This window comes from Oncorhynchus clarkii, chromosome 5 (genome assembly GCF_045791955.1).
Source record: "Oncorhynchus clarkii lewisi isolate Uvic-CL-2024 chromosome 5, UVic_Ocla_1.0, whole genome shotgun sequence".
Classification (NCBI taxonomy): domain Eukaryota; kingdom Metazoa; phylum Chordata; class Actinopteri; order Salmoniformes; family Salmonidae; genus Oncorhynchus; species Oncorhynchus clarkii.
The window spans coordinates 11,738,481-11,755,660 of record NC_092151.1 but is presented as its reverse complement, the minus strand read 5'-3'; the positions used below and the strand labels follow the sequence as shown (position 1 = coordinate 11,755,660).

Genomic DNA, 17,180 nt, shown 5'->3' with positions numbered 1-17,180 from the left:
GATGTTCTGCAGTTGTCGTCGGGATGATGAAGGATAGCAGCCAGCTAGGGAAATGGCTCTTATTGCTTTCAAATGAATGATAACCAGATTTCTTGCATAAACCATTGGGCTGGGATGGTTTGTTCGCTGGCTGACTGTCAGGTAATTTAACGAATTCATGATAAAACACAGGTCGAGAAGACGAGGATGTGACATAGCTATGTTGTGACGGATAGCTAGGCTTGTTAGCTATGTTAGCCTCGGCAGAATTGAATACCAATGAACGTGGGCAGTCTTGACACGTAGCAGTTAACACGGGCAGAAGACAGTGGATAAAATCCAGGATATGCACGAATGTAAATCGGGCTGTCGTAGTACGCACTCGGCAGGTTGTTTGTGGAATGTTTTATTGCATATTTAGGTAACTAGTTAACTAGCTTACAACGTTATACAGCTGGCTATATGTCAGCTCAGGCTCTGATGTGACACGTGTGAGAAAGGGTGCACAGAATGATAAGCACTGTATAGCCCATGGATGAAACGAGTCAGCGAATGCAATAATTAATAGAAACGTCGTTATTCCTCTAAAATTATTAGTTAATTCTGCTCTACTGAATTCATAACACTTCTAGCTACCTGACAACTTCAGATGGGCTGGGACGTGTATAAGAGCTCCACAGTGGAGTTCTCATAATACCCATAACATCTGTCAAACGGGGAAAGTGTCCCAATTGCTTTTCCACCATAAATATGTCCCACAGGGTATTTTAGAAACACTTAAAAATAAGGGCTGTGTTTCATGTAGGCTTACACTGGCGTGATATTTTGATAACCATGCGAATCTCTCTCGGACAAGGTGACTTATCAATATATTCTGCCCCATTCACTCTCAGATTCGAAAATGTTAATTAGCATCAAAGTAGACCTCATGCAAAACTACAAATCCCAGCAAGTCATTTCTAGCTGACATCTTTGCTAACAGGTATTGTTTCAATTTAAAACTTGCACAAGACAGTTAACAGAATTGTCCATTTTATTAATTTATTAATTACTACATTTAGCTAACATTAGATAGTTAATCCAGAGATTCTTACCTTTGCCCCAATTCATCAGTCTCTTTCAGATCATGGCATTTGTAATTCTTTAAGATAGCCACATTTAGCATTTCGTTTTTGGGGGGTAAATACAGGTGTACATATTGATAAATCTCCTTGTCCTAGAGACATTGACACAGTTATCAAAATGTCACACCAAAGTGAGTAGCCTACACAAAACACAGCCCTTATTTCAAGTGTTTCTATAATCCCTTATGGGAAAAATGAATGGTGGAAAAACAATTGGAACCATTTCCCTGTTTGACCTCCAGGTTCTATGGGTATTATGACTCATACTGTGGTACTCTGTAAACAACATGGGATTTGATTAATTAAACCATCTGATATGGCATACTTACCAGGTACTGCTTTATTTCTCCCTGTATGAACATGTGGGTGAAGTTTAAAAAATCCATGAATGTTCTTACATTTTCTGTCTCTCTTTTGCAGATATCTACTTGATGGATTCCATTGAACATTATTATTAGAATGCAACCAACTGCCTCAATCACTGAAGACTGTTTGACAAAGTATCACCTTGCTTGACAGAACAGGTGCTTCTTGTGAAGGAGACCTCCAAACTGTCCTCGATTTACTGAACTGGAAAGCAAAATGAAGACATCCCAGACCATAAATCATGACTCTGGTTTACCTGTCGATTTTTGACAGACGTATAAAATAATCACTTGATGTTTCGGTGTGTGTCTGCAGGATACTGACTCTTTCTTTCTCTCTCTCTCACACACACACACACACACACACACACACACACACACACACACACACACACACTAAAGGACAACTTCTTGTATCAATCCAGAGTTCCCAAAGAGGACCGTCAAAATGTTTTCGGCTCTTAAGAAGCTGGTGGGCACCGAGCCTGGCCAGCTAGGAAACAAAAGCATTCCAGCTGGTTTGCAGTCAATGAACCAGAGCCTACAGAGAAGGTTTGCCAAGGGAGTACAGTATAACAGTAAGTAATTCAGCTCTTGAAAGTGATATCAAGAAGACCTGAAGCCCGGGATGTTGTCTTAAAGCAATTGTCCAGTGGAAATCTCACTTTCATATTCTGTTCATATTCTGTTAACTCATAATCAAATAATGTTGTTGACTCGTTCTACACTCGTCTTTATGGCCAATGCATAAATAGGAGAAAAAGAAAACACTAGAAAAACCCTAAAAAAAGCTTGCTATGTCCTCATATGACTTCATGTTACCTAATTTTATAAACAGTTAGACTTTTTCATACTCTGTGCTCACACAGAGCTCTGTTAGTACAGTGTTGTAGGACTACATTAGAGAAGATAATTAAAAATGAATCATGGCTATCTGATCACCTTACCCAATGGTCTATTTTTCTATGGGGTCGAAACAAGTATTGTTTGTTTAGGCCTTGTCTTTTGAATGTCAATAACATTGACATGTTCCATACCTGCAGCAGGATGCCTGCAGCCATTCATTTGGAAGGAATATTATGTTTTACATAAGCTATGTGCCTGACTGTTTCTGCACTCAACAACGTTGTCTTATCTGACTACTAAAGCAGAAACATACTGGCACACAGGCTGTTTCACATTAAAGGGTTAGTTCACCCAAAATACAAATCAACAACATTTTATGAAGAGGCCTACCTAGAATGTAGTGTTTGGACCTGGAGAGTTAGCCACCCAAGATTTGGGTTTGTTTATTTAGCTACAGCATTAGCATTGTCTGCTCAAATCAATAGGAGTGATAGGGTCCCAGTTAGCATACTCCAGTTAGCTTACTCCAGTTAGCATACTCCAGTCTGCGTACCTAAGCCTAATTTCCTCAGGAAGAGTTCAAGCACTTCCTTGATTTCTGTTATTGTTGCATTCTCTCCATGAGGGTCTTAAATAATATCACAAAAATGTCTCCCTGCTTTCCCCCTCTCTCTCTGTCTCGTTTAGTGAAGATCATCATCCGTGGAGACCGGAACACGGGAAAGAGTGCCCTATGGCACCGACTACAGGGGAAGAAGTTTCTGGAAGAGTACATCCCCACACAAGAAATCCAGGTCTCCAGCATCCACTGGAACTATAAAAGTAAGATGCTGTGTGTTTATGTGAGAGCCACTCACTAGTGGTCCTCTGTAGCTCAGTTGGTGGAGCATGGCACTTGCCACGTCAGGACAGTGAGTTCGACTCCTGGCATCACCCATACGTCAAATGTATGCACACATGACTGTAAGTTGCTTTGAATAAAAGCGGCAGCTAAATGGCATATACTATAATGTTATTTGTACATGCCGTCAAGTCTATTAGCTATCATGTGTATTGTATGGAGAAAACAACTGCCCAAGCCTTTCAAAAGCGCTTCCACAGAGGGAATTTCATCGTAGTATAGACCTATGTACTGAGATGTGACTTTTAAACAACATCGAAGGATTAAACAAACCTTCAGTTTTTAACCATAGGAATGTTGAAAGCTGTAGTCAAATGTTCCCAAACTGTTGATTCAGAATTGTCTCACTTGTTACAGTTTTCTTATTATCAAAGGCATTTTAGTGATTGCAGATTGTGTTTTTTCCCTCTTAGCGACAGACGACGTTGTCAAGGTGGAAGTTTGGGACGTGGTGGACAAAGGTGAGCCTACAGTGTTGCTCAATGTGATTTGCTGTAAAGCAAAAGTGACCAATGTCATCTGCGGTAGATAGGAATGGGTGCAGGCTTTTGTTCCAGCCAAATAGTATTTTCATTTAAGATTAATTTAATCTGGTGTTACTGCATTGTTTGGTTAAAACAAAAGCCTCTACCAGCATTGCGTCTCTGCAGAAGTTTGTTTACGTTTGGCCAACCGCTTCTTTAAAGAAAGCTTACTGAAGTGTTCCTGTTGAATGTAAAACACACGTTCAACAAAATGAAGTATTCATTAAAAAAACTGTGTACAATCTGTAGTTTTGTTCGCATTGAATTCCATGGAATGTTAGTTGACAGTCAATCTGTTACAAATACACTGACCTAATTTAAGCTATAACACTGCCACATTGTTCTACCTCTGTCTGTCCGTCTGACTGTCTGTCTTGATTAATCAGTCATTTCAACTAACTAAAAAACATTTCCTGATTTTATTTTTGCCATTCGTGTTGGTGTTTTCTCATGCATTTTTCACCTCCTGTCACCTCTGCAGGCCAAAAGCCTCCTCCTGAGGGCTTAGGTGAGAGGTAGCCTAGCCTGTGGTATTGTGAACTAGTCTAGACTGCCTGTGCAGCTAGGACTGAGTCCTAACCTGAGATCTACAACAAAACTTCCACGTCTGTGAAAATCTCCCATTTATGTCAATCTGTTATTGATATCAATGTGTGATTTATTTAGTTTCACTTGTGTATCTCAAGTAGGAATCAGCCCTTGGACTGACTTTGACATCTTATCCTGTGTGCTGTGCTTTCTGGAAACATATTCTGGGCTTTACATGGAGTGCTGTGTGGCCATGGTCAATGGTTTTGTTCTATTGTAAAAAATTTAAAAAAAAAAATAATAAACTTGAGTGGTTTGGTGATAAGTAGCCTAAATGAAGATGACTGCACCATGAAGGGACTCTGAAGGGTTGGGATTATAAGGCCTATGTGGCAGAATAGTGGTGATAACATTAAAGTTAGACCAAGAGATATGACAATATCACTGTACATAGCAGGGCAACTTCCTGCTTACAGAAATGAACAACAACCAAATCTATTGTCTCAACGGAGGGCATCAATTGAATAGATAAGACTTGGCAGATTTAAATGACGTGGTTGTTGATAAATTAATCAGGAAGACACCCCGCGGTGAATGATGTCATGTTGCTGAGTTTACCTTTAATGTAGACTGTTGATGGAATAGCGTGCATAATAATTCTATTGAAATAGCGCTGCAGGTAGATGAATGCCTTGGTTTTGACATTTCTCCTCCTTAAATGACAGGTAGTGAACACCGTGGAGAGCTGATTATGTTAGGTGCCATTTTGAAACCGTGACTTGCTTTTCTGTCATCTTGATTATAAATACGATACAATACGATATACTTTATTGTCCAGTTACATGGACATTCATTTCGTGAAGTCAGCGTACAAACACAGAAACACAACACACTATAAATAGACTTTATGATTCGGGTGGGACAGCCTCTTTCTGCCAAACAGAATGTCAGCTGAATGAAAAACATTAAGAAACTATTTTAAGTTTCTCTGGATCACCATAAACCTGGAGAAAAATATAACTTGCTTGCCTATATGTGTTGTGGTTGAGCAAATACCCATATTGATAAATTATCAATATGTTAGACACATGGAATTGATTTGCACCTAAGCCTACATATGTTAACATAGTTACCCACTGCTACTTCAAGTGTGTGTTGTCTTTCCTCTTATGCATTTTGGTATGCTATACGTCCTCTGTGTGAAACCACGGTAAGTGCCTTTCCTTAATTGCTTTTCTGCCTCGCTAATTGTAATCTCCTGTTTTCCCAACCACTGCAGGGAAAGGCAAGAAGCGAGGAGAAATGCTGAAAACGGAGAATGAACCCCTGGAGGTAAGTGCCATATGATTGTTAATCATCAATAACAAATTACTTTCATTTCTTACCATGTCTTTTAAAATACAACCAAAAGAGAATCCCCTGCTTTGAACAGCGCTCATAACAGAGCTTGAAGTCTCCTTAGCCATGTCATGTGTAATATGTCCAATTATAGCACGGCTAAGGGCTGTTCTTAAGCACGACGCAATGCGGAGTGCCTGGATACAGCCCTTAGCTGTGGTATATTGGCCATATATCACAAACCCCCAAGGTGTCTTATTGCTATTATAAACTTGTTACCAACGTAAGTAGAGCAGTAGAAATTAATGAATACTTGTGATATACGGTCTGATATACCACGGCTGTCAGCCAATCAGCATTCAGGGCTCGAACCACACAGTTTATAATTAGCTATATGACATATTTTAGTAATTGCAATGACAAGAAAGGACTTCAAGATTCTGTTGGTTGGAGGATGGTTTTTATATAACCATTTTAGTATCAACCTTCCATGTAAATGAGTTGGATATAAATTATATTTCATAAATCAGACACTGCTCAAAAAAATAAAGGGAACACTAAAATAACACATCCTAGATCTGAATGAATGAAATATTCTTATTAAATACTTTTTTCTTTACATAGTTGAATGTGCTGACAACAAAATCACACAAAAATTATCAATGGAAATCAAATTTATCAACCCATGGAGGTCTGGATTTGGAGTCACACTCAAAATTAAAGTGGAAAACCACACTACAGGCTGATCCAATGATGTAATGTCCTTAAAAAAAGTCAAAATGAGGCTCAGTAGTGTGTGTGGCCTCCACGTGCCTGTATGACCCCCCTACAACGCCTGGGCATGCTCCTGATGAGGTGGCGGATGGTCTCCTGAGGGATCTCGTCCCAGACCTGGACTAAAGCATCCGTCAACTCCTGGACAGTCTGTGGTGCCACGTGGCGTTGGTGGATGTAGCGAGACATGATGTCCCAGATGTGCTCAATTGGATTCAGGTCTGGGGAACGGGCGGGCCAGTCCATATCATCAATGCCTTCCTCTTGCAGGAACTGCTGACACACTCCAGCCACATGAGGTCTAGCATTGTCTTCCATTAGGAGGAACCGCACCAGCATATGGTCTCACAAGTGGTCTGAGGATCTCAACTCGGTACCTAATGGCAGTCAGGCTACCTCTGGCGAGCACATGGAGGGCTGTGCGGCCCCCCAAAGAAATGCCACCACACACCATGACTGACCCACCGCCAAACCGGTCATGCCGGAGGATGTTGCAGGCAGCAGAACGTTCTCCACGGCGTCTCCAGACTCTGTCACGTCTGTCACGTGCTCAGTGTGAACCTGCTTTCATCTGTGAAGAGCACAGGGCGCCAGTGGCAAATTTGCCAATCCTGGTGTTCTCTGGGTAAATGCCAAACGTCCTGCATGGTGTTGGGCTGTAAGCACAACCCCCACCTGTGGACGTCGGGCCCTCATACCACCCTCATGGAGTCTGTTTCTGACCGTTTGAGCAGACACATGCACATTTGTGGCCTGCTGGAGGTCATTTTGCAGGGCTCCGGCAGTGCTCCTCCTGCTCCCTTTTGCACAAAGGCGGAGGTAGCGGTCCTGCTGCTGGGTTGTTGCCCTCCTACGGCCTCCTCCACGTCTCCTGATGTACTGGCCTGTCTCCTGGTACCTCCTCCATGCTCTGGACACTACGCTGACAGACACAGCAAACCTTCTTGCCACAGCTCGCATTGATGTGCCATCCTGGATGAGCTGCACTACCTGAGCCACTTGTGTGGGTTGTAGACTCCGTCTCATGCTACCACTAGAGTCAAAGCACCGCCAGCATTCAAAAGTGACCAAAACATCAGCCAGGAAGCATAGGAACTGAGAAGTGGTCTGTGGTTATCACCTGCAGAACCACTCCTTTATTAGGGGTGTCTTGCTAAATGTCTATAATTTCCACCTGTTGTCTATTCCATTTGCACAACAGCATGTGAAATGTATTGTCAATCAGTGTTGCTTCCTAAGTGGACAGTTTGATTTCACAGAAGTGTGATTGACTTGGAGTTACATTGTGTTGTTTAAGTGTTCCCTTTATTTTTTTGAGCAGTGTATATAGACCTTTATTATATATATATATATATATATATATATATATATATATATATATATATATATATATATATATATATATATACACACACACACACACACACACACACACACACACACACACACACACACACACACACACACACACAGTGCACTTGGAAAGTATTCCAGAACCCTTGACTTTTTCCACATTTTATTATGTTACAGCCTTATTCTAAAAGTTATTAAATTAATGTTTTTCCTCTTCAATCTTCAATACCCCATAATGACAAAGCGAAAATAGGTTTTTAGAAGTACCTTATTTTTAGAAATACCTTATTTACAGAAGTATTCAGACCCTTTCCTATGAGACTCGAAATTGAGCTCTGGTGCATCCTGTTTCCAGGATACACCTATTTCCAGATATTTCTACAATTTGATTGGAGTCCACCTGTGATAAATTCAATTGATTGGACATGATTTGGAAAGGCACACACCTGTCTATATAAGTTCACACAGTTGACAGTGCATGTCAGAGCAAAAACCAAGCCATGATGTTGAAGGAATTGTCCGTAGAGCTCTGAGACAGGATTGTGTCAAGGCACGTGTATGGGGAAGGGTACCAAATTTCTGCAGCATTGAAGGTCCCAAAGAACACAGTGGCCTCCATCATTCTTAAATGGAAGGAGTTTGGAACCACCAAGACTCTTCCTAGAGCTGGCCGCCCAGCCAAACTGCGCAAAAGGGGGAGAAGGGCCTTGGTCAGGGAGGTGACCAAGAACCTGATGGTCACTCTGACAGAGCTCTAGAGTTCGTCTGTGGAGGTGGGAGAACCATCCAGAAGGACAACCATCGCTGCAGCACTCCACCAATCAGGCCTTTATGGTAGAGTGGCCAGATGGAAGCCACTCCTCAGTAAAAGGCACATGACAGCCCGCTTGGAGTTTGCGAAAAAGGCACCTAAAGGACTCTGACCATGAGAAACAAGAGCCTCTGGTCTGATGAAACCAAGATTGAACTCTTTGGCCTGAATACCAAGTGTCATGTCTGGAGGAAACCTGGCACCATCCCTACGGTGAAGCATGGTGGTGGCAGCATTATGCTGTAGGGATGTTTTGAGTAGCAGGAACTGAGAGACTTGTCAGGATCGAGGGAAAGATGAACAGAGCAAAGTACAGAGAGATCCTTGATGAAAACCTACTCCAGAGCGCTCAGGACCTCAGACTGGGGCGAAGGTTCACCTTCCAATAGGACAACAACCCTAAGCACATAGCCAAGACAACGCAGGAGTGGCTTCGGGACAAGTCTCTGAATGTCCTTCAGTGTCCCAGCCAGAGCCCGAACTTGAACCTGATCGAACATCTCTGGAGAGAACTGAAAATAACTGTGCAGCGACGCTCCCCATCCAACCTGACAGAGTTTGAGAGGATCTTCAGAGAAGAATGGGAGAAACTCCCCAAGTACAGGTGTGCCAAGCTTGTAGCGTCATACCCAAGAAGACTCGAGGCTGGTGTCGCTGGCAAAGGTGCTTCAACAAAGTACAGAGTAAAGGGTCTGAATACTTAGGTAAACGTGATATTTCATTTTTTTTTTAAATAAATGTTCAACATTTTGGAAAAACTGTTTTTGCTTTTCATTATGAGGTATTGTGTGTACAGTGCCTTGCGAAAGTATTCGGCCCCCTTGAACTTTGCGACCTTTTGCCACATTTCAGGCTTCAAACATAAAGATAGAAAACTGTATTTTTTTGTGAAGAATCAACAACAAGTGGGACACAATCATGAAGTGGAACGACATTTATTGGATATTTCTAACTTTTTTAACAAATCAAAAACTGAAAAATTGGCCGTGCAAAATTATTCAGCCCCTTTACTTTCAGTGCAGCAAACTCTCTCCAGAAGTTCAGTGAGGATCTCTGAATGATCCAACGTTGACCTAAATGACTAATGATGATAAATACAATCCACCTGTGTGTAATCAAGTCTCCGAATAAATGCACCTGCACTGTGATAGTCTCAGAGGTCCGTTAAAAGCGCAGAGAGCATCATGAAGAACAAGGAACACACCAGGCAGGTCCGAGATACTGTTGTGAAGAAGTTTAAAGCCGGATTTGGATACAAAAATATTTCCCAAGCTTTAAACATCCCAAGGAGCACTGTGCAAGCGATAATATTGAAATGGAAGGAGTATCAGACCACTGCAAATTTACCAAGACCTGGCCGTCCCTCTAAACTTTCAGTTCATACAAGGAGAAGACTGATCAGAGATGCAGCCAAGAGGCCCATGATTACTCTGGATGAACTGCAGAGATCTACAGCTGAGGTGGGAGACTCTGTCCATAGGACAACAATCAGTCGTATATTGCACAAATCTGGCCTTTATGGAAGAGTGGCAAGAAGAAAGCCATTTCTTAAAGATATCCATAAAAAGTGTCAGTTAAAGTTTGCCACAAGCCACCTGGGCGACACCAAACATGTGGAAGAAGGTGCTCTGGTCAGATGAAACCAAAATTTAACTTTTTGGCAACAATGCAAAACGTTATGTTTGGCGTAAAAGCAACACAGCTCATCACCCTGAACACACCATCCCCACTGTCAAACATGGTGGTGGCAGCATCATGGTTTGGGCCTGCTTTTCTTCAGCAGGGACAGGGAAGATGGTTAAAATTGATGGGAAGATGGATGGACCCAAATACAGGACCATTCTGGAAGAAAACCTGATGGAGTCTGCAAAAGACCTGAGACTGGGATTGAGATTTGTCTTCCAACAAGACAATGATCCAAAACATAAAGCAAAATCTACAATGGAATGGTTCAAAAATAAACATATCCAGGTGTTAGAATGGCCAAGTCAAAGTCCAGACCTGAATCCAATCGAGAATCTGTGGAAAGAACTGAAAACTGCTGTTCACAAATGCTCTCCATCCAACCTCACTGAGCTCGAGCTGTTTTGCAAGTAGGAATGGGAAAAAATGTAAGTCTCTCGATGTGCAAAACTGATAGAGACATACCCCAAGCGACTTACAGCTGTAATCGCAGCAAAAGGTGGCGCTACAAAGTATTAACTTAAGGGGGCTGAATAATTTTGCTCTGATCAGTCTTCTCCTTGTATGAGCTGAAAGTTTAGAGGGACGGCCAGGTCTTGGTAGATTTGCAGTGGTCTGATACTCCTTCCATTTCAATATTATCGCTTGCACAGTGCTCCTTGGGATGTTTAAAGCTTGGAAAATCTTTTTGTATCCAAATCCGGCTTTAAACTTCTTCACAACAGTATCTCGGACCTGCCTGGTGTGTTCCTTGTTCTTCATGATGCTCTGTGCGCTTTTAACGGACCTCTGAGACTATCACAGTGCAGGTGCATTTATACGGAGACTTGATTACACACAGGTGGATTGTATTTATCATCATTAGTCATTTAGGTCAACATTGATTCATTCAGAGATCCTCACTGAATTTCTGGAGAGAGTTTGCTGCACTGAAAGTAAAGGGGCTGAATAATTTTGCACGCCCAATTTTTTAGTTTTTGATTTGTTAAAAAAGTTAGAAATATCCAATAAATGTCGTTCCACTTCATGATTGTGTCCCACTTGTTGTTGATTCTTCACAAAAAAATACAGTTTTATATCTTTATGTTTGAAGCCTGAAATGTGGCAAAAGGTTGCAAAGTTCAAGGGGGCCGAATACTTTCGCGAGGCACTGTAGATATAATTTTTGAATATGGCTGTAACTTAACAAAATGTGGAAAAAGTCAAGGGGTCTGAATACTTTCCGAATGCGCTGTACATAGCTCTGAATATCAATGAATGAAGGCCTAATGGAGAATGGTTTTCTCCTCTGTTGCGTTACTAGAATGAGACTGAGATGGCTCTGGATGCAGAGTTTCTGGACGTGTACAAGAACTGCAATGGAGTCATCATGATGTTCGACATCACCAAACAATGGTGAGCCTCTCTGTCTTTCTCTTTATCCCTCTTTCTTTTTTATAGATCACTCTCTTTCTCCCTGTCTGGCTTTCTTTCTGTTTCTCCTTCCCTGCCCCCAACACACATCATGTAAAGTGACTTGGGCTACAGGGCAACTAGACAGTTAAGAATCCAATTATATCTGGGTCGGTGTGTGACTGCCAGTGATACGACTATCTGACCCAGGTCAGTGTGTGACAGCCAGTGATACGACTATCTGACCCAGGTCGGTGTGTGACAGTCAGTGATACGACTATCTGACCCAGGTCGGTGTGTGACAGCCAGTGATACGACTATCTGACCCAGGTCAGTGTGTGACAGCCAGTGATACGACTATCTGACCCAGGTCAGTGTGTGACAGCCAGTGATACGACTATCTGACCCAGGTCAGTGTGTGACAGCCAGTGATACGAATATCTGACCCAGGTCAGTGTGTGACAGCCAGTGATACAACTATCTGACCCAGGTCAGTGTGTGACAGCCAGTGATATAACTATCTGACCCAGGTCAGTGTGTGACAGCCAGTGATACGACTATCTGACCCAGGTCGGTGTGTGACAGCCAGTGATACGACTATCTGACCCAGGTCGGTGTGTGACAGCCAGTGATACGACTATCTGACCCAGGTCACAAAGATGTGCACAGAACTGGAAGAAAAAGTATCTCTGATTATTAGTGTCTGTTTGAAGAGCCATAACTTGATAACCCACCTCTAGTTGACTCTTTGTGAATGACTTAAACCAAGGCTTATTTTAGAAATTGTTGTTCAGCTAGCTTTCAAATCAAATCACATTTTATTGGCCACATACACGTGTTTAGCAGATGTTATTGCGGGTGTAGCGAAATGCTTGTGTTTCTAGCTCCAACAGTGCAGTTAGTGGTTTGACAAGATATTGTATTTCAGTTCACTAATTTACTTTCTGTTGCTCTTGATAAGATAAATAAAAGGTTCCCAGCTTTACATCTCTAGATATCCCAGCTTTACTAGTATAATTTGCATATTGAAGAACCACACAAGATTGACAGTACAGTACATTATTACAGTATTATTGAGACACAACCACCCTCTTCCTATGCATTTTTATTCATCTCAAGTCGGGAGTGTTTTTGAGTCCCTCCTTAATTTGTATATTTCATTCTTCCCACTAGCTTATATTTTGCGCTCAAGTCATGGGTCTATTTCACAGGACATTTGACTACATCGTGCGGGAGCTGCCCAAAGTGCCTACCCACGTGCCTGTCTGTGTGTTGGGCAACCAGAGGGACATGGGCGAACACCGGGTCATCCTACCCGACGACACCCGAGAGTTCCTCTGTCACCTCAACAGGTAGGGGGTGCCACAACTGCCGCGGGGTACATTCAGTTGACTCATTCTGTTACTCTCAAGGGGTTATGATGGTCAATGCTTTGCAGGAGTGTATCACTTCAGTGTTTTCTTCTCCAATGGTAAAAGTGTGCAAAACTCTCTACCCTCCACTATCTATTACGGAGTGCTACACCACTCACCTAGTCCTTCACATGCAGAAATATCTGTCTCGAAGGGACACTTTTAAGGGAGTGTTGCGCTGTAACCCCTGAACTAATCATATTGAAATCTCTAGCTTTGTTAGTCTTTGTCAATAGATTTCATGAAACACATTCCTGATCAGTGATGTAGTGGTGAAAAAATATGTGGCTATACTGACTCCCTATACTTACAATGCATTTTTCTGCAAAAGGTGGGTGAACTGCGTTACTTTTGTTTACCCTCCGCTACACCACTGGTCCTGATATGTCCTCTACTTGCTTTGCGTTTGCAGGCCTCCAGGTTCTTCTTACATCCACTACGCTGAATCTTCAATGAAGAATGGCTTTGGCCTCAAGTACCTGCACCGTTTCTTCAATATCCCCTTCTTACAGCTGCAGGTCAGTCCAAATAAAATGGCTGCTTCTTCAATATCCCCTTCTTACAGCTGCAGGTCAGTCCAAATAAAATGGCTGCTTCTTCAATATCCCCTTCTTACAGCTGCAGGTCAGTCCAAATAAAATGGCTGCTTCTTCAATATCCCCTTCTTACAGCTGCAGGTCAGTCCAAATAAAATGGCTGCTTCTTCAACATTCCTATGGAATATGTGGAAAAGGCCCCCTTTTTCTCCTAGATTGGTCCTTTGAGCTGCGTATATACGAGTTGCCCCTAATTACTGATACAGGGTCAGATTGTCCCGTTTGGCTCAGTTGTTAGGGCATGGCGCTTGCAATGCCAGGATTGTGGGTTTGATTCCCATCGGGGGCCAGTATGGGGGGGGAAAAAATGACATACCCAAATCTAACTGCCTGTAGCTCAGGACCTAAAATGACATACCCAAATCTAACTGCCTGTAGCTCAGGACCTAAAATGACATACCCAAATCTAACTGCCTGTAGCTCAGGACCTAAAATGACATACCCAAATCTAACTGCCTGTAGCTCAGGACCTGAAACAAGGATATGCATATTCTTGACACCATTTGAAAGGAAACACTTTGAAGTTTGTTGAAATGTGAAATTAATGTAGGAGAATATAACACATTAGATCTGGTAAAAGATAATACAAAGAAAAAAACATGTGTTTTTTGTACCATCATCTTTTAAATGGAAGAGAAAGGCCATAATGTATTATTCCAGCCTAGGTGCAATTTTGATTTTGGCCATAGATTGCAGCAGTGTATGTGCAAAGTCTTAGACTGATCCAATGAACAATTGCATTTCTGTTCAAAAATTTGTGTCAAGACTGCCCAAATGTGCCTAATTGGTTTATTAATAACTTCAAGTTCATAACTGTGCACTCTCCTCAAACAATAGCATGGTATTCGTTCACTGTAATAGCTACTGTAAATTGAACAGTGCAGTTAGCTTAAATTCTTGTTAATCTTTCTGCCAATATCAGATATGTCTATGTCCTGGGTTACTTACAACCTCATGCTAATTGCATTAGCCTACATTAGCTCAACCGTCCCGAGGGGGACCCACCAATCCTGTATAGGTTTTAATGGTTTACGGATAGGTGAAGGGAAGGGTTGTCTAATCTTAGACCTACAACTTCTACCTCGAGCTTCCTTCAGATGCAGTTTAGTCAAAACAAAATGTCCACCATCAAGGCCCAATTGGTCATATATGGCATCCCCTCTAACCATGAGCCCTCTTTCTATTCATGATTACTTCATCAATGAGTAACACAGGGAAAGAGAAGCCAATACTCTTTTTAAGTGAATGATGAACTACCACCCCAGTACATGTCAGAGATGATCAGACTATTTTAGACATGGCTTCAGTGTTGTGCATCAATGTCTTGAGAGTAGGGTATAAATATGCAGCACACACTGGCTCGCTATAAGGTTCAACACTGTAACTTTACTCTTACGAACACTGCCCTGTCTACGGTTGGTGTTAAAAATTTACAGAGTCATTGTTCATTCAGTGGTGTTACATTATTCAAGGTGAAAATGACACGGGGCACGGAGTCCTGTATCCTCTTCTCTTCTGTCGTTTGAATTTTGGCTGAAAATGAACATTCAGGTTTAATTAGTCGTATGTGCAAGATACATACGTTATACACTGTCCAATGAAATGCTCACTTGCAGGTTCCTTCTCGACAATGCAACAACAATAAGAAATAATATAGGAATACGATCATGAAGTTAACAGCTCAGTAGAATAGAATAAAATGTTTAGCATAAGTATAGTACAGGAAGGTACAATTTAGTATAGATATGGACCAACTTTTCCTGATTACCTGACGTCTTCAGCTTTCCCCCCCCCCCTTTCTTGTTCTTTCTGAAATGTATGGTTCAACACCTGGGCTGAATCTCATGAATGTTTCAGTGCAGGGTAGTATGGCTTCTCACCTCCCTTCTTCACAGATCTATTTCTCCGTAAGTTCAGAGGGAGGTGGAAGCAAATTAGAGACTGGAGTGGAGGATGAGGGGAGGAGGGGATCAGAGAGAAAAGGGAGGAGTGGAGGATGAGGGGAGGAGGGGATCAGAGAGAAAAGGGAGGAGTGGAGGATGAGGGGAGGAGGGGATCAGAGAGAAAAGGGAGGATTGGAGGATGAGGGGAGGAGGGGATCAGAGAGAAAAGGGAGGAGTGGAGGATGAGGGGAGGAGGGGATCAGAGAGAAAAGGGAGGAGTGGAGGATGAGGGGAGGAGGGGATCAGAGAGAAAAGGGAGGAGTGGAGGATGAGGGGAGGAGGGGATCAGAGAGAAAAGGGAGGAGTGGAGGATGAGGGGAGGAGGGGATCAGAGAGAAAAGGGAGGAGTGGAGGATGAGGGGAGGAGGGGATCAGAGAGAAAAGGGAGGAGTGGAGGATGAGGGAGGAGGGGATCAGAGAGAAAAGGGAGGAGTGGAGGATGAGGGAGGAGGGGATCAGAGAGAAAAGGGAGGAGTGGAGGATGAGGGGAGGAGGGGATCAGAGAGAAAAGGGAGGAGTGGAGGATGAGGGGAGGAGGGGATCAGAGAGAAAAGGGAGGAGTGGAGGATGAGGGGAGGAGGGGATCAGAGAGAAAAGGGAGGATTGGAGGATGAGGGGAGGAGGGGATCAGAGAGAAAAGGGAGGATTGGAGGATGAGGGGAGGAGGGGATCAGAGAGAAAAGGGAGGAGTGGAGGATGAGGGGAGGAGGGGATCAGAGAGAAAAGGGAGGAGTGGAGGATGAGGGGAGGAGGGGATCAGAGAGAAAAGGGAGGAGTGGAGGATGAGGGAGGAGGGGATCAGAGAGAAAAGGGAGGAGTGGAGGATGAAGGGATAAGAGGGTTGAAGGGAAAAGTTGCCTCTTGACTTTTGAAAAACTCAGATAATTGCCTATACTAGCGTAGAACAACGCTACATCTTACCGTTACCGGAAGAACCAGATTTTGCATGGAAATAAAAGGTTGTTCCAATATTTATGATGATGTATGACAAATGAGGACCCTAGAATGTGACATTGGCATACTACAGATCTCATGTATACATCAGAAGAGGAGATTTCACAGTTGTTAAATGTTGTTTCAGGACTTTCTATCTTTCTCTCAAGGGATTGAATTTCTCGACTGCTAACTACAGATATAGGCCTAGCTCAGGCGTCGGCATGTGAAACCCTTGACTGCTAACTACAGATATAGGCCTAGCTCAGGCGTCGGCATGTGAAACCCTTGACTGCGAACTACAGATATAGGCCTAGCTCAGGCGTCGGCATGTGAAACCCTTGACTGCTAACTACAGATATAGGCCTAGCTCAGGCGTCGGCATGTGAAATCCTTGACTGCTAACTACAGATATAGGCCTAGCTCAGGCGTCGGCATGTGAAACCCTTGACTGCTAACTACAGATACAGGCCTAGCTCAGACGTCGGCATGTGAAACCCTTGACTGCGAACTACAGATATAGGCCTAGCTCAGGCGTCGGCATGTGAAACCCTTGACTGCTAACTACAGATATAGGCCTAGCTCAGGCGTCGGCATGTGAAATCCTTGACTGCTAACTACAGATATAGGCCTAGCTCAGGCGTCGGCATGTGAAACCCTTGACTGCTAACTACAGAT

The 17,180-nt window shown here is 42.8% G+C and overlaps 1 protein-coding gene across 1 annotated transcript in view; it reads left to right on the top strand.

The window, feature by feature from the left end:
* The first annotated feature begins 3 nt into the window (after window positions 1-3).
* The window catches only part of LOC139408342 (rab-like protein 6), a 36,538-nt gene continuing 19,361 nt past the window's right edge, over window positions 4-17,180 (top strand). Inside the window, exons 1-9 of the mRNA XM_071152103.1 lie at window positions 4-141; window positions 1,524-2,046; window positions 3,002-3,136; window positions 3,629-3,676; window positions 4,221-4,247; window positions 5,547-5,599; window positions 11,530-11,621; window positions 12,830-12,970; window positions 13,443-13,548. Of these exons, the coding sequence (XP_071008204.1) occupies window positions 1,917-2,046; window positions 3,002-3,136; window positions 3,629-3,676; window positions 4,221-4,247; window positions 5,547-5,599; window positions 11,530-11,621; window positions 12,830-12,970; window positions 13,443-13,548 (732 nt within the window). The 5' untranslated portion in view covers window positions 4-141; window positions 1,524-1,916. The remainder of the gene's footprint in view (window positions 142-1,523; window positions 2,047-3,001; window positions 3,137-3,628; window positions 3,677-4,220; window positions 4,248-5,546; window positions 5,600-11,529; window positions 11,622-12,829; window positions 12,971-13,442; window positions 13,549-17,180) is intronic.